This window comes from Larus michahellis, chromosome 1 (assembly GCF_964199755.1).
Source record: "Larus michahellis chromosome 1, bLarMic1.1, whole genome shotgun sequence".
Taxonomy (NCBI): domain Eukaryota; kingdom Metazoa; phylum Chordata; class Aves; order Charadriiformes; family Laridae; genus Larus; species Larus michahellis.
In genome coordinates, this window is record NC_133896.1 from 46,773,021 (window position 1) to 46,801,001 (window position 27,981).

At 38.2% G+C, this 27,981-nt stretch overlaps 1 protein-coding gene and 1 long non-coding RNA gene across 4 annotated transcripts in view; one reads left to right on the forward strand and one right to left on the reverse strand.

Moving 5' to 3' along the window:
• Window positions 1-22,844, reverse strand: part of RASSF9 (Ras association domain family member 9) — a 28,423-nt gene extending 5,579 nt beyond the window's left edge. Inside the window, exon 1 of one of the 3 annotated variants that reach the window (XM_074574495.1) lies at window positions 22,608-22,844. In XM_074574495.1, the coding sequence (XP_074430596.1) occupies window positions 22,608-22,654 (47 nt within the window). In that variant the 5' untranslated portion in view covers window positions 22,655-22,844. Of the gene's footprint in view, window positions 1-22,241; window positions 22,569-22,607 lie in introns of those variants that run through there. The other 2 variants (XM_074574484.1, XM_074574504.1) reach the window with 2 other exon arrangements.
• The window catches only part of LOC141738711 (uncharacterized), an 83,680-nt gene extending 55,856 nt beyond the window's left edge, over window positions 1-27,824 (forward strand). The window contains exons 2-4 of the long non-coding RNA XR_012585448.1: window positions 18,699-18,821; window positions 21,741-23,784; window positions 25,346-27,824. This is a non-coding gene — a long non-coding RNA (uncharacterized LOC141738711). The remainder of the gene's footprint in view (window positions 1-18,698; window positions 18,822-21,740; window positions 23,785-25,345) is intronic.
• Window positions 27,825-27,981: the final 157 nt, after the last annotated feature.

Below are 27,981 nucleotides of genomic sequence, written 5' to 3' on the forward strand. Positions count from 1 at the left end.
AGTACAGGATGCTATAGAAATATTTTTGTCTGTTGACAGATTGGTAATTAAATGAAACTTACATAAATAGACAATTGCAACACAAGTCAGCTGTGACTGTCAAATAACTCAGTATTTGTTTTACACTACAGCTATAAAAAGAAAAAAGAAACAGATAAACTACAGTTATGCAAAATGAATTATAAAAAATAGTGTCTTAAACCATGTTCACTACTGATACCTAAATAACTGACTTAGAAATAGAAGTGTATCACCAGTCATTGAATCTAAATTTATAAAAGTACTGATAAAAAAAAAAAAAAGCATAAAATATAAGAAATGCCAGATTGAGACTTTGAGGCAGTATATTCAGTGTGTCTTTCCTGATTTTTTTTTGTAGTCAATAAATGCATTTCAGGGAATGAGTGTTACCTCAGTCTTTTAGCATTCTTCTGAGAGTCTTATGCAATTTTTTTGCACTTTGAAACTCTTCCTATCTTTTTTCTCCTTCTTGTTTTTGGTTGATTGCCATATTTTCTCCTAGTCAATATTTTCAATGTGTAACAGATTATGTGAGTTAAGAAAAAGCTTACTGTCTCTTTTCCTCCTGGCTCCTTTAAAACTTTCCTACAAAGACAGTTTCTCTTTGTGATATTAGTAAATCTTCAGATAAATTTGAAGCCCTCAAGATACTCCCTAGTATTAGTATACCGATAAATACTTTTGCTACACCCATTTTTTGCATGGACTTCCCACAGACTTCAGCAGGAGTTAAACAAGCTCCTGATGGAAATACATTATTTATTGTAAAGCAAACTCTACAGGATCTCTGCAAACAATATGGGTATAAAATAACATTTTTAAATTACTGTTTTCAATAATTTTTTAGCTGTTTATAACCCCCTGTTATTTTTTCAGTTATGATGCACCTGTCTATCCAGGCTTGACTTTGAGATTTTTTGGGAAGAATTCTTCTTTACTTTGTCTATAGCATATATAACGTACTGAAGTCCATAATTAGTAGTAGCACTGCACAAATGGATAATGTATGCACGTGCGGGTACAAAAAGAACTCAAGTAGCTTACACATGAAAATATATACTTATAAATATATATATCTATGTATAACATACGTAACATACACCTTGTAATTATATTGTCACCCTTTACAGAAAAGGAGAGAAGAGAAAAAAAGGAATTCTGAACATCGCTGTAATACTTGGATCAAAACAGAACTGTAAAGTGCAAATTCTTTCATTATTTTTTCCATGTGTTTGTCACAACATATATTATCTTCGTTTTTATTCAGTAGCCTCACTAAATTTTTGATCTTTCTTTTTAATCAAAAAGAATTAGCAAGTCATTTATACTCTTACAGTGCCATGGAATTCTAATATCTTCTAAAAAGTCAAAAGTGTTCTTTATTATCTGCCACTAAAAAATGGTAAACTGGTGTGGCCTACTATGGACCTTTTAAGTAAAATTTACTGTTTAATTCAGTTAATTCAGGTAGTGCCAAACAAAAATGAAGCTTCAGTCTGTCAGTCACAGCATAACAATTATTAAAGACTTGCTTTCAGACTGCAAAGAAGATGCTAATACTAATACCATCTTTCTTTAAGCTGTGCTTTCCTCATGGAAAGGGGAGAGCAGATTCTGCATATACAAAGTGGAGTTCATCTCTTTTAGGCATCTGGAAGTCAAGATTTCAATATAAATTCACCATCATCGTTCCTCCTTGTTATGGGAGGAGAGTGGACCTCCAAGGGGAAAGTCACCACAGCCTTAACCACATATAATCATCAGAACAAATCCTCAAATGAAGCTATTTCTCTCTGTCATTAGCTACAAGAGACCTATGTGGCCACCTTCAACTAAATAGCTCATTTTCAGGTAGCTAAATACAGGAGAGAGAATCCAAGCAGATTCTGGTTTATTGTCTGAAAGAAATGGAAGAAGAATGGGTCAGACAGCAATAGATTTAATAAAGATAATGGAACATGGGACCTACATATTATGATTTCATAGCTTAGTTTAGATGCTTACTACTCCACTGTTCAATTTATTACTATCATTTATAAGGAAATCCATTAAGTCATTTCAATAGCGAGGAAGATGTAACGCAGTTTGTAACTCCTTGTCTTGAATAAATGTCAGTCATTGACAGTGACTTTTTTTTTTTCCTCAGATGTAATACTAAAAATAACAATATTTAGCAACAAAGAGCTGATTTTACATGGTCATTTTAATGGAGAGGCAAGATTTTTATATTTACTAATTCCTTGTCCCTGAAATGCTGCAGTTTTGTAAAGAAAGCAAAAGAACTGTCATTTTTAATAACCTATCAATTAAAGAGGCTGTAATAGCTAAGGTGTTGTTCCAGTTTAAATGCCTGGCTTTCGTGAAAAACAGTTTCAGTAGCAACTTCTTCAAACTAGCTAGGCAACTTTTTTTTTTTTTCCCCAAAAGTTTATTGCTGTTCCTGTAAACAGGCTTTAAAGCTTTCAGTTCTGGCTTGAATTCTGTTTCTTTGAATTGATCACTGAAATGTTCTGTCTATCCATCTGTGATTTTAAATCCTTGATGTTAACAAGAACATGCAGGTCTATCCTTTTTTGCAAAGTCACTTCCTGCTCAGGAACAGATGAGAATTTAAGCTTAAGAATGGTCAAAAGTGTATTTCCAATCTTTTTTTGCTTGTTTGTTGTCATTGCTAGTTTCATGCCTTCTACTCTTTGCTTCTCTTCATGATGACCCAAAAAAACATTCTAATCATGTTATATACCTCACACAAAGTCTTGATTGTGTCAGCACAAGCTGACTGTTGCGTGTCAGATATACACTTCATTAATTCATTAATTTATTATTCAGGCCTAGGGGAAGAAAGATAATACATTCCAGCAACGTATAGACAAAACAAAAACATGCACTTAGGTTGCACAAAGTCAAAATATGAGATAGCTTAAATGCTGGAAGCGGCACTTTTGATATTCACTAGCTTTAAGGGATGCCTGGCACAAAAACATACATATCAAACACTTAATTCTTTGCCTTCCTGAAAATTTTAACATTCCTCCTAAACATGCAACATATAGTTTTACAACAAATCATGCCAATCAAATAAAGGGATCCCCCTACTTTTTAGAATTTCATCTACACGTCTACAAGACGCTCATTTTTCCTTACTAATTTCAGCAGTCTGTTGGACTAGATCACTTACATATCATATTGTTAGCAGATTAATATAGCATTTCTGACATATCATTGACAATAAAAGAATATTTTGTCTCTGTTGAGGAAAAAAAAAACACAGATAAAACTCTTCGTAGACTTTCACAGAAAAATAAAATGGAATTCCTTTCTCAACATTCCCGTATTTCTTGGTGTCCTGCCCCCAAAGAACTAATCAAACTGAGTAACTCAAAAATACCTAGATAACGCCTAGAAAGTTTCACAGCCAAGATATTTTTGTGAATCCCTTGCTCGCGCTATTGTTTAATGCTTTACAGATTTTAAGTCAGAATGACCAATTGAACCAATTTTAAGTCAACACATTCGTGAAAGTTTTTTGAGTTAGGAAAGGGATTAGAAACTTGAGAATACATTTATGATCAAAAATTGTATCAATTGTCTCCTCTGAGTCATTGAAATAATTTATACAGATTAAAAAAATCTGCAGTCAAAAATAAATGGCACACAGAGAAATACATTAATCCTTTGCTTGAAAACGTATACAACGTAGTATTTTATAAATTTGACATCAAAGATGGATGGAAAGCCATTTGTGTGAAATAGCTTAGTCATTTTTTCAACAATTTATTGGAGAAATCATGTTTTATAATCTTAATTTTCAGAGGTGGAAGAGCTTTTATTTATTATGTATGAATTAAATTACTGCTAATCAGATGTTATAAAGTTGTATCTGTTAGTTTGTAGGTTGGGATATTTTTGTACTTCTTGGTGTAATAATGTCACCTTTTTTTCTTTCATCATTTCATCTGCAAGTGGCACATAATCTGTAATTAATTATCCTTTATTTGAGAAGGATTGTTTCTAGTATTATACTAGCAGAGGATATAACTAATTTAGTCCATTTTAGTGTAGGAAATGAATGAAATTTTGTACTTTTGAGACCTTTTTTTCTCTTCAACTGTTTTTTTCTTTTTGATGCTTTGCTTCCATCAATACATTTCAGCATACAGACGACCCAGAAAGACACATGACACAACTGTCATTTGCAACGCAAAAAAAGCAAGAGAATAATAATATATAAACAGCCTCCTATTGACAGCATAAACTCTCTTAATAGCACATTTGAAGATACAGTTTAATCTGCAGCAAATCAGATGATAATTGTGGTTTATGACAGACTGGCTGCTGTGATGGGGTCCTCAGCTAACCAGAGCTCTCAGGTTGGTATGCTGTTGTCTTGACCTCCCCGGAGATAGACCTCTAAACTTCTAAAAACAAAGCCCTACTTTATGTCAAGATACCACCCAGAACAATTCACTTCTTCAAGGGAGAAACCAAAAGTGGCTGACAAAACAGGAAAAAAAAAACGCTTTAAGTGACAACGCTCCTGCAGCCTTGCAGTGAAGTCCTTGCCTAGAGCTTTGGTGTCTCTGCCATCGCAGTGCTTTCTTGGAATCTACCAAGAAACATGAAATTTTTAGGCACACCCAGGCAAGGTCTGTGCTCTCTGCACCCTTCAGCAGGCTTTTCTTTTATCAAGCTGCACAGTCACAGCTCCTCACCAAGACCTTCCGTGCTTCATCTACTACCTACCACATTGCAGTAGGGAACAATGTCCCAGCCAAGCATGCTCGGTTGTTGAGCCCCTTGCTCTCTTTTGAAAATGGTGTGACACAATGGCATAAAACATCCTGGGAAAACAAGAGACATCTGCCACAAAAGCATTTAATAATCCGTTGTTTTCAAGGGATGGTCTTTAGGCATGCTGCTGGGGCACGCAAATCTGCCCGCTTAGATTTTGGCAAGTAACTATTTGTGCTATGGTCTTCTCTTTGTTCTGCACCCATAAATGTTTCCTTCATGTGCCAGGGCCCAGAGAACACATGCCTTGTTCAAGCACTTGCTAATAACCTTGTTAGCTCTGTGTCTCAGATCTGAACCATAACGACCTATCAAAGAAATCTGATGGCTTTTAATTATATTTAATTGCTGGAAATAAAGAGAGGCAAATATTACAGGGATACCTACTTCATACAAGCAATCTGCATTGTAGCGTAGGACACATGCTTCATGTCATTTGAGACCTTCTGATACGAGTGATATTTACATGTCAGGGTATATAAGGGCTAATTAGTTTACCAGTCACCACATTCCATTTAGAAATGATAATATAATATTGCTTTTCTTATTCATTTTTCAAAATCTCAGCATGCTACCATATGTGTGTATATATATATAAAATAATATAAAATAAAATAATTAAAAAAAAGCATATATGAGACAATGGAAGATTATTCTGAAAGAAGAGATCAAAACATATTTTGGGTCTGTGGGATTTTTATCTGTGAAATTTGCAAAAAAGTAAAGCATTGGTGCCATGTGTTGCAGACCTTTCTTGGAAGAAACTCTAACTTAATTTGATCCAAACGGATATTTGACAGTGAGTTTAAACATTAAAGCTATAAAGAATACATAGCCCATATGAAAGCTGAGGTCAGAAGTATTTCAACCTTTCAGGCACAAATGGATCATATTAAAAGTTCACACTAAGTTTATTCAGACTATCCACATTTAATCCACCTTTTTTCTCAACTTTCTGTCACCTTCTGTAAAGTTATTCAGAGAGCAATAAAGGCCAAACCTTATACTCAGTATGCCTCCTGCCTAAGTAGATTACATGCTTCTGAGTTTCTTAAGGGCAGCAGTGAGGAAGTATCTGCTCTCTCACCACCCGATGAAGCTGGAATTACTCCAAAGCCTTAAGGATTCAAGACAGCCTATTAACTAACTGCATTCCCATTCCCCTTCCCCTATCCCTAAAAAGCAATATTAATGGAGGCACAGTTAATGTCCATATCATGTAGGAGGTAGAAATTCCATACATGATATGTCAGAAACTTGGTCCTTTTCCCTTCTGCATCACACAAAAGCTAGGGCAATGTCTACTTAACAAGTATCATGGCAAAGCAGGTCTTGTACTTTAACTATAACAATAATAGCTATAATAATAAACAATCTTTCAATATAGATAATCAGCATAATCCCAATACTGCAGGAAGACTTGTAAAGAACACCATAGAACTTGTGAAAACAAAATAATTCTTTCAAAAGAGATAACTTCAATTTCTCCCTACCATCTGTTTCTGTATCCATTTAATGTTGCTCTATGATAAAGCTTCCTCCTTTACAGAAATGTACATAGGCATTTATTAAAAATAAAAGAAAATCAGGCAACTCAATATTCATGCAACATTTTGCAAACATATACAAATACACAGTAGTTTGGATGTTCTAACAAATATTTCAGATATTTGAAACGAGAAAAAAAATTAAACCAAGGTTATTTTAACTAGCTATGCACAACACATTTCTCCTAGTGTAAGTTTATGTTAATTTTGTAATTCCTTTTTAAATGCATAAATTTTTAACTCAGCAAGATTCCCATACTGTCAGGAAGCCTTTATGAAACATTTTAATTAGCAACAGCTGTTGAAAATTATGTCTAATATCAATTATCATTTGTGCACTTAAAACTATAACAAGTTCCTTAATCTTTTCTGCAGAGGAATGCCATCACCTCAGTCAGCTACTGTACAAAATTGCATAAATTATAATTCAGCAATGATCTATGGTGAAAATTTTTGTTCATGCAATCATTTTACAGTATATTAGTGCTCTATAACAAATACAAATTTCAGTTAAATAATTTTGAATTGGGACGGGATAGTACTATTCTGTCACAGAATAAATAACGTGAAAGGTGTGAAGGTTTTTTTTTTAAAAAAAAAAAAAAAGAGTTCTGTAAGATAATTATTTCATTGCAAATAAGTCATTCACACCAGAGTTCTTGCTGACTTGAAATGTCAGACTTCTGTAAAAATCCCATGGGAAATCATGTGCTTCATTCTAATAACTGTACTTCTTGGACACAGGTGCCTGTACAGGGACAAATATTTAAGAAAAATAAAAACAGAAAAAAATCCCTGACACTACTTAAAATAGATGTAAAAGAATAAAAGCAGCCAGTAAAAAGACCAACAAGGACTGACAGTAGTAATTCCATCATCTGAGAAGTAGACGGATAGCAGAGTTTGTACTACGTAGAAAATAAGCCAAGAAATTGCACTAACTCAGAATGTTGCACTAATAGGAAAAAAAAATATGAAATAACAGGCTGTAAGAGGAATTCTACACCTTGCTCACTAGATAAAAGTGAGAATTATGGTGGATTATCCTGAACACCTTCCTACGCCCCCATTTAATAATGACACAACCCTCTGTCATTGCTCCAGTGGTTGACACTGTTTTGCAAAATCTCATTTGCAAAGTTCAAGCGCAGATTTTCAGCAGAGGTGACCAAAAGACTACTAAGTCCTCCCCTTCACTTATTAGCTCTGCCCTATACCATGTTTATGCTCCCAATCACTTAACCTCCAGGCAAGTTCTAAGGCTGCAGTGTCCCTTCAGATGAAGACTGCATCTGCCCCTGCCCTTTTCTCCTGTCTTACCTCTGAAATTATTCTTCTCCCCCTAAGGGTACACATTCTCTATAAATTACATCTATGCTTTAAATCTGCCTTCCTGTCAGACAAATCATCATTTTGCCATTGTATATGCAAAGTCAAAAGGTTGGTAAGTGGATATTAGTCAAAAAAATGTTTGGAATTGCAGTGAGTAACATCAGCAAGTGTGCTGCGTACACAAAATGCCATGACAGGTAACAAGTTCATCATATCAGGTCTGTATTTGTGGTGGCCTGATACAGTGGAGGTTTGAAAACAGAGGAGAGCTAGCTGTCCACCAAAATATTTTCAAAGATGAGCCACAATAACATTAACAATTTGCTTTACTGAGAAAACATGCTTTGATGTATATATTGCAACTGCTACTGAGGAAGCAGCTGTGATAAAGGAATGGAAGGTCCAGGAAAAACTCCAGAGCCAAACCAAACACTGACGTATTCAGTGGTAATAATTCTTTAGACCGTGGTGGGGGGAATGGGAAGATGGGCATTTTCAAATTCCTCTGAGTTAGTAAGCAACATGCAAAGTTTAGGAATATCAATATAACAAATGCTACATCTTGATTTTGGGCAGTGGATAGCTCTCACTAGTTGACAAATGAAGATGCCACCAGTACTTTTTATCTACCACAGGAATTTTGCTACATTGCAAAAACCGTAATTCTCTATATTGTTTCTGTGTCTATTTAAGTGCCTATGCATATTTTAGCACTGGTTGAACTACATAAGCTTTATGGGAGTCCTTATTAATAATGTACAGAATGTTTCTAATTTCCATCACCTTCAAGAGGAAGCAGAATCACTTACAACTCATTTAGAACATAGGATTCTAAGCGACAAAGTCAGAGCTGCTGTTACAGCTAACAGAAATTTGGTTTACCTAACTTCTCCCCTTCGAGTTTTTATAACTGCCTTTTAGAAGCACCCTGGCTGTTTATGAGCTTTTGAGATCAAAGAAGCGAGGGGAATTCCAAGGGTTGAAAGCACAATTTTTGCTGGTGTTGTTCCATGAAATTCAGTTCAGCTTTTGTTGAAAGGCAAATGTATACTATTTCCCTCCCCTGGGTTTGTTTACATCTTGCCCAGTGCAGAAATAAACACAAAGCATTCTGAGGTTGGGTCTGGACTGCCAAAGCATGAACAAAGCACACTATACGGAGACCAGTGATAACAAGGTACGTTAAATAAAGAAACAAGATAACACAAAGAAATAATAAGATTTCGTGCCACCTTTCCAACACTCCCTGGGCTAAAGGAGGCTGGGATGGTTACCTTCTTATGCACAGTGGTGTAAGGTTACCCTTATACAGAGAGCATGGCTCAAACAGTTCAGCGTATCTCTTCTCTACTCCTGATGGCATCTTGTGAGGCAGATGCTAACCGCATTCACAATAAAAGGAAAGAAAGGCCAGATGGATTTCTTTCTTTTCACCAATTCCCCAAGCCCCAAGGCTCAGCAAAGTATCTCTTCTTTTCCTTGTATTTTTTTTCCTAACGGCTACCCACTGGAACTACTTCTGTAGCTGCTCAAGCGGCAGCCTGTGGTGAACTTCAGAGTTTGGACACTGTACTTTGTGATTCTGAAAAAGAACATTCTAGGAATCAGTATATTTATCTTCTGGTTTTTAAACACCCCAACACTCCCCAGATCCATCCCCAAAATATATAAAATTATTTACAAGGTAACTACCTTAGGAAAGTGATTATCTTACATACTATTTTTACAGCTAAATTAGTCTTACAGGTTAGGAACTGCGTGATTTAAGATTTCATTAAGTAGTTCAGGCAATCTGACATTTAACTGGCATTCCTATCTGCTTGCTTGCACCAGATCTGCTAGATTAATCAAAGGATTTCCAATGTGTTAAACTGGCAGCAAGCTAACCCTGAAAAAAACTAAAAAAAAAAAAAAAAAGACAAGAAAAACGGAACGAACAAAAAAAAACAGGGGAAAAAGGAAAAAAGAACAGGAAAACAGGGAACAAAAAAGGGGTGAAAAAGAAAAAAAAGAAAAGGAAAAGAGGAAAAACTAAAAAGGGGAAAGGGAGGGAAAGAAATAAAAAGGAAAAAAAAATATTTTTTTTTTTCAGTAGTGCTCCCTGGGTTCTATGGTGTCAGGTGAGAATAGTACCAAGGCAATGGAAACAGCAGAGAGTGGTCAAGAGCCCAGAAAAGGGGCTTAGGACTGCCCTTTGTGCAACAGCTGAACACACCTAAAGGCTTGCTATCTCATCAAACATTACCCTTTCTTAACTTTTTGACATCTAATGATCTTTCAAAATAGCTTTTTTTGTATGTCCTAAAACCTAGTTTTGAGGTCTTCACAGTTTGCCAGGAGTGAGAAAGGCAGGATGGGCCTTAATTTTTTTTCTGTATTTGTTGCAATAAATTTTGCAAAGATTGAACCACCCCACTTTGACATTATACTCTATGATTTTCCCCTTTTCATTTGCCTTCACTAAATTATATTGAAGATGTCACCTCAAAAAGGGTTCTATCAAGACTGCATTTACAATCAATTTTTTTTTTTTCCAGATTTCTCCCTTAAACTTTCTGAAAGATAATTCAGTGACAAATGTGTTCCATTACTTACAATATTTGAAGAGATGAAAGGAAAAAAAGATGAGATGATGAAGCGGACTCTTACATAAATCTTCACCCTAAAGAGCTAAATTGAGTACTACACACATAATTATGCTAACAAGAAGAGTGGACATAAATTTTATAAAAAGAAACCTGAAGCTTTTTAGCATCCATTGACAATCTGAGAGATTTGTGCAGCTTATGCTTTCAAGTAATTTTCTAAAATTACTTATCAATGAATGCTTCAATATGTAGTTAGTCAGGCTGATAGGGTCTCTGAAATATCATCACATACTCTCTGAAGAAGCTACCGAACAAATGAAATAAATTGTTAACCTTACCAACTGTGCTCTGCCCTAGCAATGGATATGCTAAAGAGGGCACAGAAACTCGCAAAACTAGTTCTAGCCAGCTGAGCAATAGAGATAGGGAAGGCAAAAAGGGAGGAATTGCTGTCTGGAAGCAAGGTTAATGCTGAATAATAAAGATCAAGAGTAATGGGAAATTCACTGGATTAATGTAAAGAAGAAAGCGTAGGCAAGAGAGAGATACAGACAGTAGTGTCCAGTAGCAAACACAAAATTTTTAGCTGTGAGAAGATGAAGGAAGCTGACTGAGAGGAAAGACATTCCATGATTCAGATAAAAAGGCATGTGAATCCTAAAATATTTGAAAGATCGTGACTTAAGCCGAAAAACTGTTCTAGAAAAGAGATAATGAGTACATATAACGAGTTTCCAGCTGTGGCCACCTGAAGAGGCTCATAGCCATGTCAGTTGTCCATCACAACTCTTCCACTGGAGCTGAGCTTCTTGTCTGACTGTTCTCCAAGCCACATGAATCATGATGAATTAGACCATAAAGATAAAGGCCTTGTTAAACCATCTAAGATAACCCACCTGAATGTGATTGAACAGTTTTAGGAAGAAATCATTCAAAAATTTGATGCATCTGAAAAGATGGTAACCCCTGCCAAAGGATTTGTGTTGAACATTGAGAACAGGTGTGGGCCAAAAACCAGCAGTGAGCACAGCTGAAGCCAAATGAGGCCAGGTGTCTGTGGCCACAGACCAAGGCAAGCCCAAGAAATAATGGCACTTGCTTTGCGAGACGCGTTGATGGCACGACAGTGATTATCCCAAGAAGGCTGTGACACCAGAAAGACACTGCAAGCTACTTGTTGTCTTTAGTTCACAGAAAGGCAGGCTGAGTCAACATTCAAATTAATCCAATGTTTCTTTATTTCACATATCCAAATGTCTTTGCAGGTGGGGATCCTTTCAACATATGAGCAATTCAGATGACTTCATAGCTCAGGGAGGATAAAAAGGCAGTTTACTTCTAATAAGGCATGTCATAAGCTGAATGGATACCACAGTGACAGCTGAATGAAGACATTCTTCCTTCTGCCATGCAAACAACTCTGTGATGTTTGGAGAAATATATATATTTAGCATTCTTCCATGGCATATTCACATTTTGTTTGTCACTTCTGACTTTTAAAGGACCTTTGTACATACACAGTTTTGTAATATGTAGATGCATATGAATGCAATCTACAGAAGCAGCTATTTCTGCACATATTGTTTATATATAGGATGATTTGGGGTTTGTAATATATTTTATTGTACGTTAGATGTAGATGATACGGATTAGATCTATAATAAGATATGTGACAGTATATCTTATGTGCTACACATGTGCATTACTCGATCACACACAACGCAAACTGTCATATATGCATTTGTATACTGAATATATGCCTATCATGCACAAATGCTTTAGCGGAAAGAAATATGCTTAAGTTGCAGTCAAGCACTCAAAAATTTTAAGCATTGGTGTTAAAGTTTTCCATGGTACTTAGTTCAATGAAAATGAATTTGATTCAGCCTATCCTGAGCAAGGTGCGTTCTCTCCCTTACATCGGACCCCTGCCTCACTTGAATGCATACAAGAGACAATACTTAGTTTTGCCACGGTCACAGAAGGTACTGAGGCATTGTGGACACCGAGTGTTACAACTTTCAGGTGTCCTCCCACTGCTGAAATTCATAATTCCCTCTTGGACACCTAAACTTCCACAAAAAGTGCCATGGAAGAGTTCAACTCCTAACAATGGGATTTGCTGACACTGGCAAGTTCAGCAGGAACTGACCTAAAGTAGTCAGAAACACGAAAAAAAGGGCAGGACTTATGTAATGTTAGACTACATTCAGACGTTCACTGCATAAAAAAAATATAATATTAATTAGAACAGCAACCAAAAGCCTGATCCCCTTTTCCCACTGAAGCCTTCAACACGAATCCTTGTCTTTCTCTGGGTTACTGTAACTCATACAAGCCAGCACAAAATGAAACTGCTTCAACAGGAAATACTGAGAAAATTTCAGTCTAGAATACCAATAGGACTTTCCTGACAAATACATGTTGAGGATGCCAGGCCGGGCATCTCACAGGGGTGTTCTGGCCACCAGGGTGCCTTGGCTGCATTTTGTGTGTTGTTGCATATGGTCTGAACAAAGCTATTAGATGGGACCTCATGATCAAAAAAATTAAAGACTATCTTTTTTTTTTTAACTTTGGTAGGGTGCGAGGGAGGCACATAACTGCAGGGTTTTCAGGACCGGTGGAAGACATGATGGGATATAGGGAGTGCTGCCAGTCAAAATGTTACTACCTCAGGATTTAATCATAATTTTGTAAACATCAGAGTTCTTAAAGCTTGTCTTAGGTATCACAGTCTCCTTCATAAATCTAGCTCTTATCACTTATGTTTGTTCAGTATGTGTTCATTTTTATATCTTCTTTCCTATGTACAGTACCATCCTTTATAGAAGACATATTTTTAAATATATTTTGCTGTCTGTCTTTTATCACCTGATATTCAATTGCTTCACAAGCTGTCACATTACCGATTTTATCTCCATATACTCTTGTTGGGAGAGAACTCCCTTTTACACACCAAAGCTCAAAAAGGTTTAGGTCAAAGCTATCCGCTCGTTTAAGTTCCCACTCTGACTAACTGAGCCGATACCTGTAGAGATGTCCAAAGCAGGACATCCATAAACTTCCCTTGCTTAGCCCTTGTGCAAAACAGATTACAGGACATTGAATTAGCAAACGAGGATCATGCAGTGAGTAACCACTTCTGTAAACTGTGGTTTATGTGACCTGCCCAACATCACGTAGAAATATTGCAGCAGGGGCAGGAAAAACATCCATGCTGTTAGGATGGTTCTCCCTTAATCATACATTATCCTGTAATTCACCTCTCAATTCACTATTGCCTTTTTAATTTCTAAAATGAATGGTACAAAAGATGGTTAATTAGGTGCTCTACCAAAGCCTGCGCATGCTCCTTGAAGACCTTGCCTTTGAAAGTGATTGGGGTGGAGCTCATGTCATCTACCTTGAGCTATTTAAAATGTAGATGTGTAGTCAAAGATAATTTTCTGACCTTCCTCTGTAATCAGTGGCATAAGATAGGCACCTCCAAAAGGCTGACTAATCCCATACTGAAAGCCTGTCTAAGGTTGAATGAATTGCCCTCTGGAAGTGTTTAGATGTATCCATTAAGTACAAAGAGTACCTAGATGACTAGATACCTAAATTTTCAATGGCTCAAGTTGAGTAAGATGAAGCTCAACTTCTGTGTTTTGCTGCGTACCTGAATCTTATGAACAGTATGAGTGTCAGTAAAAGTAAATACTGTGACCATCCACAAGTGTGGTTCCAAAAATAACTCAGATCTTTGTCTGACACCTGTAGTGGCCTTCATAGGTAAGCAAACTTGATTAAGTTATCTACCTAGACCTTAAAGTACCAGAAGTCTGGGAAGAGCAGTACAGTCAATATCAATCCTAAATTTTTGTTAGGAAACTGGATTTGTATAGAGCTTTTTGGTAAAACAGGATAGTAACAACAAAGTGGCCCTGAGAGATACTGACAATAATCAAGTTAAACAAGCACGCTTAGTGCCTTAGCAATCAGTACAGAGGAAGTCTGTCAACAGGTAAAGTCCAAGTGAAACAACAGTTCAGAACATCAATTTACCGTTTATGAAGCCAACAGAAACAAGAGCAGCTGAAAATCAGCGTATGATCCCACATTTATAAATATCATTAAGCCACTCTTTGATTAGTGAGCAGAATCTGATAATTTCCTACAACAAATGAGACACGCTCTGTGTCATCAAAACAGTGCCCCAACTATTGCTCTGAAAAAAATTGTAGTTTAAAAGCGCTTTCACAGTGGAAACTATTCTCTGTAGAAATAATCTTTTTGAATTTGGAGCAAGTTGAGGAAAGCAAAGTAAGGTGTTCCACATGGATGAAGGAATCTATTAACACAGAGAAAATTGCAGGTTCAAGACCCAAGGGCAGACTCACTTAAAAGTTAGTAGTCTTCGCTCAAATACATTATTCCACTGAGGTCATGCATCTTTACAAGTTAAAGTAAGGTAAACATATTCCTACCTGGCCAAAACAAAACTTCGTCTAATAGATTCTTCCTTTTTTTTAAACCTGATTTTGTCCCCAAACATGAGAATGTTATGATTTTTCATATTTATTTTAAGCTTAATTAGTTTTGTATTATTGAAACAAGGACAAAATAAATATCTCGTGCTTTCCAAGAGACCTAATTGTATTTTCCATTATGATGAGAAATTCATAACTCAGAATTCTTTACATTAATGAATGAGAACAGCTAGGGGTGGGAGAATAAAGAAAGAAGATTAATCAGATTTACAGTTTTGAGCCTCAAAACAGACAAATTATATTTATGTATTTCATTCACAGCAAATACCTACCCTCTGTATAAATATATTTTCCTCCTATCATTATTCTGCAGCTGACTAATGAATGTGACAAAAAAAATAATTAAAAAACCCAACCCAAACACAGGAAAACAGAGGTTTACATCACCTTCAAGATTACAGCATAAGAAAGAAGTTTGTAGCCTGGCTTCTTATGATGCTAATGCTCAAAAAAATGTATGTCTAGCAACCATCTAAACAACAAACGAAATGGTTCAAATTGACAGAGGCAAACATGTACTCAGGCTGACAGGATTAAAAATGAAACAGGAAAAAGTTGGTGGAAGAGAAACACACCTTTAAATAAAGTGCATTTGAGAAGTGTGCCAAACTTGCACTGGGAAATTTTCTTTCCAGTTTAGTTAGTTAGTTTCTTTTATTCTTCTCCACAGGATATCAGAAATGAGGTTTCACAGCATTAAAAATATAATTACATGACAACTTTATTATCATTACCAGGGAAAACCTTCCTTTCTGATTTTTGGATTCAAAATTTAACTTGCTTTCCTTATGTTCACCTCACAAAACCACCTCAAAATCTGTTAAGATACACGTGGTATTGTTTTGATTTATTTCTCTTCCTGTGATGCCACAACCCTCCTCACAAGCCATTTTTAACATTATGAAAAATTTTAGGCTGTTGAAAATTCCTTAGTGAATCATGTGAAATCAAACCTAAACAATCCACAGTGTATTCTCATTTCTCTGCGTGGCAGCCAGCGCTAGTGGACCATACAAGAATTAGAAGTAAGGAACTCCCAGATTTTATTCATACCTCTCCCACTAACTGGCTTTCACCCTCTACACTTCTACAGATTTTACACTGTCTAGTCATGCCCTACTTATTTTCCTGAGGCATGTAAATATTATCACCCAAATTACAGCTAAGGAAAACTAAATACGCTTATCAGTTGTCTGAGGTCACAAACAAGTGGGTATGCAAATAAGTTGCACTATTACAACATGTGCACCTTAAATGCATTTCTGGATAGGTCGAGACAGGAAAAGGCGACAAGTGGGTGCCCATTTGAGGCAAGTTCCAAAAAGTGCTCAAAATTTTTCTTTTGAACAAGACTTCCCATAAAATGCAACTTCCAAAATCACTGATTAGCTCTTGGCTTTTATATTTATGTGTAACACGTACGCATGAGAAATGATTTATGAAAAATTCTCATTTTTATTGCAAGAATTTTGCAGGTCCATGGAAAATTTACAAACCTGGAAGGCAAAATGCCATCACCAGAATTTGCACGAAACCTATACTGCAGTCAGCAGTTCTCAGTAATTTTTCCTAATGGAAGGCACTGGCACGGGCAACTTGGTTAAAAAAACAGACCAGACACAAACTGATCTGATAGACATTTTCAGAGAAGTCTGCATGACATTTGTCTGTAATATAGTATCTTACCTACCTGAAAATTACACTGAACTGTATTTGATTAGTACCTACATTCTGTAGAGGATGGTTCTAGCCTTTGTTACACAAATAAATTTAGTAATCTATTTTCCCCTCTAATTCCATTTGGTTGGTCACCCTTTCTTTCCGTTCATCCTGAAGCCATTTGACTCTTATCTATTGTGTCTTGTGTGATACTTGGGGAATTGCTAGCACGGTAACACTGCAGAAGACGACAGAAAGCCACCATCTTGAGGGTATCATAATACGTAAGAGAAATAATAGAAGTGACAATAACAGCTCCATTACCTGTACATATCACTGGGTACCAACACGTCCAACAGTTCAGTTCTGGGCTTCACTTATAGTGTGGTCTTAAACGAAAGCTTTATCTTGCATCATCCCTTCTGTCACCATTAATAAGGATTTATCTACATACTAAATATAGAAGTTAGACAAACTAATTAAGGCTTGTACAGCATGTGTGATGTTAATGCTTGCAAATAATAACGTTTAAGATCATAATTTTAAGTTGTTATTATTCATCATATAAAACAAACAAAACAAAAAAATAAGATTTTCTTTCATAAGTGTTTATCTTTGCAGGTCAATCAAGAGGACTGTTCTCTGATTATCACTGTCTTCTATTGAAGTTATTAAAACTTTTAAAAAATACCCATATCTGAAAATGTACATCTCTACTGAAATCATTACACACTTAGCAACATGTTTGAGTCTTTTCTCTGCATGTAAAATGCTAATTTTTCATCAGTAAAATAGGAAGTCAACACTGACCAGCAAAATTTTTCTTCTGAATTACTAAAAACGTGTTTCTTTGTCTGAAATATAACTTCTCGGCCTGACTCTACATTACACCAGCGTTTCAGAGTAGCTTCAACTTAACCTAAGTAATGCTCTTTCCTTAGATGGTATAGTATTACACACATCTATTACTCATTTTATTTACTCCTTTGGAATGAAATTGCTGTCTGCCCTCCTGGAATAGTAGATAATTAACTCTTTAGAAATAAGGTTAGTGTTTTGCTAGACAAAAAGCTCTTCCTGAAAGTGAAGTGAACAAATATGTACAAAGATTATTAGAAAATGTATGCAACCATTTTGACCCCTGAGAAAAAGCCAACAAGACAGACCAGAAAATAAATTATAATGTATGACCTCTGGCTCAAAAAGGAACTTCTTCTTTGATAGTTCACTAATACATCTCACGCTCAAGGAAAAGTAAAAATAAGAAGACTGTGTTCCACCATTACCAAACAAGCACCATCTTTTCAATCAAAAAAATTAACACGGATAGCAACACTGATTCTAAATAAGCTTTTATCCATCCCCTCCAACATACATACCAAATGTCTGGTAGTCTTGAATCAAAAACCACCTTTATAGCTTCATATAGACTTTTCTCCAGGTCTGCTCATCCAAGAGGAAAATTATTGGACATCTCACGTGATCCCATGAGACTTACAGTGTGGGTCACACACAGTTCACTCAGATAAGCAGCTGATCTTCCAGTCCAAACCTAAATGCTGAGTATTTTCAGTTTTGCTTCACCAAGGCTTAAAATGTACAGCAGTGTACTCAACCGTAGAGCAGTTGAGATGTTCAGAGTAATACTCAAATCACTGTGCTAACTAGGTACAATGAGAAACTACTGGAGGGAGGGAGGAAGGGAGGGAACATGGTAATGCTAGGTCAGCATCAGATAGGTGAAGTCTCTAATCTAGTTCATTAACCTGCACTTGTAATATAAAACCTGAGAGAATAATTGAATGTTTCTCTCACCGGGAAGGGGCCTCTGACTGTCAGGACGGCAAGAACTCCCTCTGTATCCATACGAATGAAAGGATATATATGGTCTTTCTTTTGACTTGTGAACCAGAGATGAGCTGATTAAAGAGAGGCAGGCATAAAGAGTAGGCAAAGTAGATCTTTGTCTCCTATACAGAAACACTATGCTAACTGCTACGGCACTGAGACATTGACAGTAAAAGATGGACAAAAACAGGAAGGGAAAGCGAAAGCAAGAAATAAATTTAAATAACAGATTTATAACCCAACTGTTTCATCATCAAACAGTACTGTGGGTTCAGATGTGTTGTATGTCAACAGAGCATACAAATGGTTGTGGCCAACTTAGGACCAGTATGAATTACACTGGCAAAAAGTATTTTTAAGCTATTTGAACTTAACAGGACAGCCCTACGGCATCAAGGACAACTATGTGAAGCAGACGGATTCTCTGTACCCTGTCGCTTTCAGACTGCTACTTCCCTGGCTACAACCTGGATGGAACAGTAGAGCTTCAACAAGTTTGGGTAAGTTTTATGTGAAACACCCAAGGAAGTCGCCTCAATGAAAGAGAAATAAGAATGGAGTCAGCTTTCTTGGTGTGAGATCACTGGGCAGATATGACAATGATGGATCCAGATATCCCTGAGATGGTGGGTAATGTCTGAAGTATTTAAATAAACCTAAAAACCCTTTCTCAGAAGTGACCAAATCTAGCACCCAAGAGCGGAGAAATCCTAATTTTACAGGAAATCAATGGGACATAGATTTCTGTTCTACTTAGCAACCAGGAAATAGTATACAATGTGAAACCCTGGTACATAAACACTGCAAGTACATATGCTTTTATTTGTTGCTCATATTTGGACAGGGAGCTGTTCTGTCTCTCTGCAGTGCGATGTGCCAGATCAATACTAGACCTTGTCTGCAAAGAACTCAGTACCCTTTCTCTTACTCTGTCTCCGCCTGAGCATTTCCTCACATCGCACTTCTATGTGTGATGTGAGCTGCGCATTCCTCACGCTTTCAAAGAATTCAGAGACGTGCATAAAAATAAATCCCCTTGAGTTTATTCGTATTACGGAGGCTTAGTCCTGCAGGAAACTGTCCCTTTTCCTTTATTGCCTTAGAGGGTACAGCCTGTCCCTGCCAAGCACATTTGGATTTGTAGGTGGGTGGGGAATGGCCTTGCTACCTTTCGGATTTATTGTTCTCCGAGGGACAGAGTAGCAAGCACATACATGCTCTGGGGACTACAATTATATCTGGATGTCACAGGAGATCAAACAATAGTAGAAAAACTCCTCATGACTCCTGAAAAGATATCAAGATATCACTCATTCTCTTTCTGGCCAAGTAAAATATGTTGGGGTACGTTCTTAGAGGCTGCTCCAATTAAATCAAATTGGGGCTTACAACGAACCAGTGGTTACCCAGGCCTTGTGCTGTCTCTTTGCATGACTGAGACTTCAGCAGCCCAAGAGATCTTTCAAATACTAGAAGCAGTTCAGCACAGGTTTTGTCTTCCTGAGGTTAAATCTCAGTTTCTTTCTCCAAAGGCTCATGGCATCACAGCCAACATCCCCCGCCTCTTGATCAAATACCTCACACACAGAGATACAGTTAGAGTAACTTCTTTGTTTAAAAACTGAGGTCTTAAGGGTAGAGACTGAAATTTTACAATCTGGATGTGAAGAGTCTACTACGAAACAAGGCCCTGATCTGGGACCTCTGGGCAATGCTGCAAGACGAGCACTAATTACAGAGGTGTCATGTTGTTATCTGAGCAAATGACTGTAACGCCTTCATTTTCCTTCTGGCTCTTCTCCCAACTACCTTTGTTGCCTTGACTTAGTGTTCTGTCCTCTTCCTGTAAACATAGATTTTATTCCTCATTTGCTTGTCTTACAACTCTCAGGAGGTATATTTGCATGTAGCAAATGCCTGTTAAAAAAATTCCAGTGAAAAAGCAAAAAATCTGAGTTTCTCTAAGAGGTGGACAAGCGCTAGACCTAGTAAACAAAGCAGGAGATTAAATATATACATATATGTATGTCCCTTTTTGGTCCCTCTTTACAGGTTGTCAAAGTAAAACAAAGTAATGGGCCACAAGTTCCAACTCCCCAACTACTGCTCTAAACACAGTCAACGATTTTAAGCTCACTTGGCTTCCTTTTCATGGTTTCAAATGAGTTTACAAAGACATAATTATAATGAAAAAAAGAGTTATTACATAGCTCTTCAGTCCTACTACAAGACCCTTTTACTAACTGCATAAGCAAGGTTTAATTCTCAAAATTCATTATCAAAGCTAATGTTAAATACAGAGAAATCTAAATATTTGAATAGATAATAACATGTTTTAAGAATTACGTAGTTTGCTTTGTTCTTGACATCCCTCCTCCCCCATTTCACAAGACTTTCAGCCCCTTCTTATCGCCACAACACCTCTCTGCCATTAAAGGTATTAATTTCTTTTCTTGGGGGGAGGGGAGGGAGAGTGAAATGAGAAGAAAGCGCTAGATGTTCATGGTAATAGTTCCTTTGGTATTTTAATTTTTATTGGCTATTCAAAGCTTTGGATTATGACTTTCTTTTCCTGAGGAATAAAATGTCACATCAGCAAACAGCGAAATTGATGCACTTAGCATGAAGACATTTTAAACATCCGAAAGAGAAACAGTTTCACTGTTGAACAGAGTGGAGCTATGCTTTGTGACTTGACACAGTTAGGTACATAATTGATGGCAGTAGCAAAACTTCTTTTTAAATAGTAATAAATTTACAGCTCTATGTAAAAGCTATTTCATGTAAAAGTTCACATCTACCTTTCCAGATCTTCTGAACATAAAATGGCCACATGAGAAGTACATCAAAGTTTTCCTGTTTCCAGACACATTAGCAAAATACACTGTTTAATCAGTAACCTACAAAATTAATAATTCTAAAACAGTATCCTATTTTTTAAACCTTGACTGTTACAGTCTTTCCAATTTATATTCCATATACTATGCTAAGTTAATATTTTCACACAACCCAACAAATACAATGGCTCCACAATATCTTTCAGGGTATTGAATAGGAAAACTGAGAGCCAAACCCAGGAAAAAATCAGGACATTTTTACATAACTATTAGGGTCCAATTATATTCCGTCTGGAAAAGATTTTCCCTTGTGTACCCTTAAATATGAACTAAATTTCACTGGAGAGCACCAGTCAAAGCGGGGAAGAGATTGCAACTGAATTTTTGAGTTTCTCGCCGAGACAAAATTTCAGCGATCTTTTTCTGTTCAGTCTTAGCTAGATGGGTTCGGTCACTGCAAATTCCATCGGGTCCAAGCAAATTTACTCCACTCCAAGCACTCTTTTTAACTCTTAAAAAAATCTAGTGCCAACCTAGCACTTAAAATGCTTACATAACTCTTTTTCTTCTTTTTTTTTACAGTTGGTGTGCCTGGCATGTGGAAGCATGCACAACGTGAGGGGCAAAGTCCCTATAAAGAAACTTCACAGGACCCAACCCAGGGACCACAGCTGTCAGCCTGAACATTTTTCTAAGCCAAAAAAAAAAAGCAAAAAAAAAAAAAAAAGCACTCAAGTTCAGCTCAAGCTAAAGGCTAACCAAAAAAAAAAAAAAAAAAGCATCCCCCCCCCCCCCCCCCGTCCATGCTGGAAGATCGATGCTCTCCTAGCTCCCAGCCTTATAGCCAGCGGATGAGTTGATCCTGAGGGGCTGCAGGCTGCGGTTCTCCCTCCCAGGGGAGCGGGGGGAGAGCGGGCGGCGGAGGGGCCCGGAGCCCGGCCCTCCCGTGAGAAACTCGGGGAGTTTTTTCCCAGCGCGGGTGAGGGGCTCCGGGTCGCCCCCGGCCTTCGGCACTTGCCGCCGCAGGCAGGACCCGCACGCCGGGGCCACCAGCCTTTCCTCCCAGCCCCGGCCGAGTCTCACCTTGCTAACACGGGGCACTTCCAACGTTCGCCTTGGTTTAGACGGGGCAGGAAGTCAGGAAAAGCTATCTTACCCTCCGTGAACAAATTGCCCAGCAATCCAAAGGAGCCAGAGCGAAGAGGGGAGAGAATGGTCCAGAGGGAGAAGGGAGGGGGAGACGCGCCCCTTCCCTCCGCACACGCCGACCCGCTCCCTCCGGCCCGGCTCCCACTCGCAGGTGAGCCCCGAAGTCACGGCTGCCGGGAGCGACACGGGTCCGGAACAACACATCCCTCCCCCACAACCAAAAAAAAAAAAAAAAAAAAGTATAAAAGAAATCCATCCCATATCGCCCTCCCTTTTCCTCCACGTACCCACGCGCTTTACCTGTTTTTATGCCGGGTTTTTAATAAATTCCTTCCAAAGGGAGCCATGATCCCAGCGGCAGAAGCATAACATCAGCGATCCCCAAACAATTCGAGGGTGTTCCCTTCTCCCCTATTTTTTTCCCTGAGCGCCTTCCAGCTTGTTAATAGTCACTGAGCGTAGCGATGAGCTGGAAGTTGTGCAATTTACTGCTAACTTTGAACTCCGGCTTGTTGCTGCTGCTGCACCTTTGGAGTCCTGCCCAGCTGCAAACTTGAAGGAGGCGTTTAGGAGCAGGAAAAAGAAAGGAGGGGGATGGCGGGGGGGGGGGGAACACGCACTTGCTCTTGTGATGTGAAGTTATGCACAGAACTTGCTAAACTTTCAGCCTGTCACCCTCAGGGCACCAGCCAGCAAATGAGAAAGAAGGGGTTTTGCTCCGGTGGGGAACTCTGTAAAAACCAACCAAACAAAAAAACCCCAAAAACAACAAAAACCACCACACAACAAAAAGACTGAAAACTTTTCCCGGGAGGCTCCAGCCACTTCAGGTCAAGTCGTTCAGCTAAACACCAGCGTTAATGAAGGGCAGGCAACAGTTGCCACACCAGTTCTCAGTACATAATAACCTGCCTTTTCACTACCTCTTTACAAGGTGTTGGACAAGTAATGGGAAGATGAAGGGAAAAAGTCAGACCGCTGTGCTGTGGCCCCTCTACCCTCCTTGGATTTTTAACTAAGCCAGCTATTTGAATGAAAGCCTTCGCAGACTAAAAGCACCTCCGAAAACCTCTTAAGCGTGGCCTACCAGAGAACAAGCGAGGCAGCAACACGAAAGGCTCAGTTCATAACGTGATGTTGCAGGACCTTTTTTTTTTGTTATTATTTTAAGCTGGCTTCGCCAGAAGGGAAATGAACGCACGCTACAGTTCCTGTTCGCTGAAACCCTCTGGGAACAAAAGATTTGGAGTAAAGCTTCAGAAGGGAAGACTTTTTAAAACTTCAGAAGGAAAACAAAAAAGCTTTTTTTTCTATTTTTTTTTTTTCTTTTTCTCTCTTCCAATTTGGAGCAGAGCAAAGGTGGAGCCCCAAAGGCTGATGCCGGTGAGTGAAGGTCCAGGGCCGGCGAGCAGGTGGGAAGCCCCCAGCACAGCCCTAGCCCACCCTAGCCCTCTACTGTCTACAGTTAATTGAACAGGTACATGATAGATGTAAATCACTCCTTTTTTTTCTTCCTTTTTCTTGTTCTTGTTTCTCACTGATTACAGGGCAAATTCTTTATGTGGCCGCCCAAAGGTGCAGCACAATAGGGAATTGTTTTAATAACCAGGGGGGATGAATAAATAGGAGCCTACCAGAGTAAGGGCTTATTTGAAAAAAGGCTTTTTCTTTTTCTAAAATTCCCCTTTCCTCCCTTAGTCAAGATAGTCACAGCAGCCTGAAGAAAACAAAGCCAAGGCCCATTCCATGGGTTACCTATTACTGGCAGCTCTCGGAATACCCCACATATTTTCAGTTCAGTCCCACGCCTCTAAATTCTCTGAGCTGTAACTACAAAGAGAGGGACCGGAGCCTCTTAAAAGCCTTGTTTGGGTAATCATCCAAATAACACAAAAATAGGGAAGCTGAAACGAAATAACTTTCAGATTTCTCATCCTGCTACCAGGGTATATTTTAAGTAGTCTGATTTTGGCATTATGAACATAAGCCCAAACACACTAAGGCCATAGAAATCTATCCTTTTGCTCCGAATCAGGTTATATATGCCATGAAGAGGGAATTTTCTTATATCTAAAGGACTGGGAAAATTTTTTGGTCCCTAAGAGATGTTCAAGGTGTATTTGGCATAAAAATAAAATCAGTGTATAATTTCCTAGAGAATAATTAATATTCAAAGAACTATTTTTATTGGCAGAGGTAAAATGAAATAGCTTTATCTACAGAATAATATTCACTTTTCATTATGAAAATAAATGAGGACTCAATAATATTTGTAGCTGGTTTTTTTACTTCTGAATAGTCATCTCACAACTTTAATTTATCCAAATATTAAAATACCATGTAAGTTGTTCCTCTTCTACTAAAAAATGCAAAATAATTTTCACCCAAAGACATGTAATGTGGGAACTGGGTCCTTCTACACAAGTAAATCAAAATGCTTGTTACATTCATGTAGCTATGCAAAGAATTGTAGGAAAGACTCCAGCATAATAAGCAGACATTTTCCCCACAGCGGAGGGAGAAGTCTATGCACTTTCACAATTAGGCTAACGAAAGCCAGGAAGAAAGTAAGTGGGTGTATGATAAAGTCTTACAAAGTAATAAAGGAGAGAATCCTAAGAAAAAGGAACATTGCTCTCTGTTAAAAACAAGACCAAAGGACATTTAGTATACCATAAAGAAGTGAATACACGCTGTGTCACTTGGTATTCAATTAATCTGTAGAACCCAAACAAAAGTATCAAAGGGGGCATAAAGACTTAATGACTTTATACAAACACATAAAAAAAAAATTAAATACATGGATACTTTTTTTAGTAACAGAAGGGATGTGACTTTCCATTCCTCAGCACGTAAACCAGTCTCTGAATAGAGTAGCAATAGTAGTGAAACATTTCAGAGGGACAGAGTATTTTTGTCGACTGTGTTGACACAACAGTTCGGTTAGCTTGCCCTTAAACTTCCAAAGTGCCTCAAACTATCTGTATCTGTATGTACACGTCCTCAGTTTTCTCTAAACTCCAGCTCTGATCTTCCAGGAATATTGGGCCGACATTCCAGACCAGGGCCCTGGTGCTTCCCAGCATGCCACGTGGACATAAGAAGCAACCACCGGTCAAGTCTTGAGCATGATCACCTTCTAATCATGCTTTATACATGCAAAAATATCTGGTAACATCCCATTTTTCACCCATGAGCTGTTAAGCTCAGACAAATTGTTCTCCAACACAGTATCTTCCCCCAAGGAGAAGTAAAGAATGAATGGCAGATAGCTCAGTTTGCAGGACTTGTTTTTTGAAAACACTCCATAAAATAAATATGTACTGAACTTGAGATCATCAGAAAGACGTGTCAACAATTCACTCTGGTACCTGAAGGAGAAGGAAAGAGAATTATAAACACCAGAGTTATCACCTGCCACCTGGGTAAACTTACTGAAAAATAAATCTGGATGCAAATCTTGGGTGCTTGATCAGAAAGCTTAAGGTTAATAAACCGAAATGTTTAATTTGCTGTCTTCCAAAGCAGCTCACGCTAAGCGTTGTATATATCTCTTTGGCAAAAATACTGCAGCATAGCAATGCTTTAAAACACAGCTTTAACCATATCAGTCTAGGGGTATGGTTTCGCATAAACTTCTTACGTGCAACAAGGAGCAGATGTGCTACTGCTCTCTCCTTCCCTTTCTTACCTCTCTTACCCACCACTTGGTTCCAGTGCCTACCTTACACAGTCTCTAGGATCTCACCTGATCTCCTGGTAAGCTGACATAACTCATTCAAATTCCAAACCAGGAACAAAAGTTTGTTCGTTCTGTTTTGGGCGCACTGGTGAGGTGAGCTGGCTAACCTCGAGATCAGACAAGATCAATCAGACAGTGTGATTTCCAGAGCTGATGCAAGGGAGGAATTGCACTAGAAGCAGGACTAAGAGAATGAGAGAGGAAGCAAAGTGAAAGGAGGACTTGGAAATAGGGGGAGGGAGCAAGACCTCCTCCTGTGGCTGTGCGTTAGGGCAGTTTGGCAGCTTGATGAAATCTATTCTAAGAGTGGGTTTACATGAAAAGACTTAATCTAATGTCTTGCTGTCCCTAAAAGTGGGGAGATCCCATTCATCTCCCACTGGCCACGGACTCCCGACCCCTTCCTTGTGCCAGGTCTGGTTGTCAACAGGCTTTGTGCTCACACCATTCAACTTTTTGAAATGGATGGAAACCTGACTTGACAGAGAAAAGTGAATAAGCAGCTTTTTGTTGGGCTAACTAGTTAAATTGGCTTATTGAGGTGTCAGACAATTGGCAGGACGGGCATGTGAGGAGAGAAACGGGACCATGTGGCCAAGAGTGTGGGCAGAGAGATGTGGGAGGAAGGGGTCCCACCTGAGCAGCTGGATTGACTCAGCCGCGTTGTGTAAATTCATTCTGGCTGCAGCAGTGAGCAGCTCAATGGAGGCAGCAAAAGCTACCTTAGGAACAGGATAAATTGCCCATTCCTTGCTCTAGACGACTGTGCACAGGCTGCTTCTAATACCTCGTCTCCCTCATTTTAAACCATCATCAATATTTATGTCTGCTTTAAGTGCAGCCAGGTATGTGAATACAAGACACTAGACTAAATGGTCTGCTGGAGTGAGAGGGAAAGGTCAGTACTGGGATTATAATTTACTGGTTAAAAGGCAGGAAACTGTGTGATCCATCTTCAGGGAGGCTCTGGATTTCTGCTGCTCAATTTACTCACTTGAGAAAATTTGCAAAAGGAACTCAGAAGACTGGTGGCTGACGATAAACTGGCAGGTGAAGGTCATGTTGGTAAGTGCAGAGCAATATACTGAGAAGAAAATCTAAACAAACCTTTAAATTAACTGTCACATCTCAGAAACATAATTTATTTGGGGCAGTTCATTCAAAGCCTTAGGTCAATGTTCTATCCTGGTAAAACCAAAACCAAACAGACAAAAAAAAAAAAAAGAGAGTTAACAATTAATGAGAAAGAAACACACAATGAAGTGGAAAAGCTCATTATGCCACTATAAACATTCATTCTGAACCTACATTTTGAATACCCCAGGTGCCCCATCTGAAAAAGAATGGAGGGCAAATAGCAGCAAGAGAGTTTTAATATAAAGAATGGCTTAATATATCAGGAGAAATCAAGTAGAAAGATAAGACTCTTGAATCTGAAGAAAGGTGAACATCTGATCATTATAAGAGAGGTCTATAATAATCTATATCATGGAATAAATAAATTGGAAACAGTTATTTCTCACAGTGTAAGTGTAAAGGCCTGCTGAAAGAATTAATCAGACAGTAAAGTTAAAATAAACATACACACACAAAAACTAAGTAAATTGCAGAACTGCCTTCTGACTGCAAATGTCAGAGAGAACAAAATGAGTCAAAAAAGACATTAGGCAAAACCGTGTCCCATATGGCCAACAGAGGTCACAAAAATCACTGGGTTCTTGGGTCTTTGTCACCTTGGTCCAGCTGCTTCCCATACCTCTTTTTCTTTTCCCTCCTTCCCCTACAGCTCACTAGCTACTGGCATAGCCCTGAGTACAGTAAACCTCACAGGTTACTTTTGACTTGCAGACTGGGTCCAGATGTAGCACCACCTCAGCTGCTATGACCTCTGTAGAGGACTTTCAGGTAAGGATTTTCCTGCGTTTTAATACT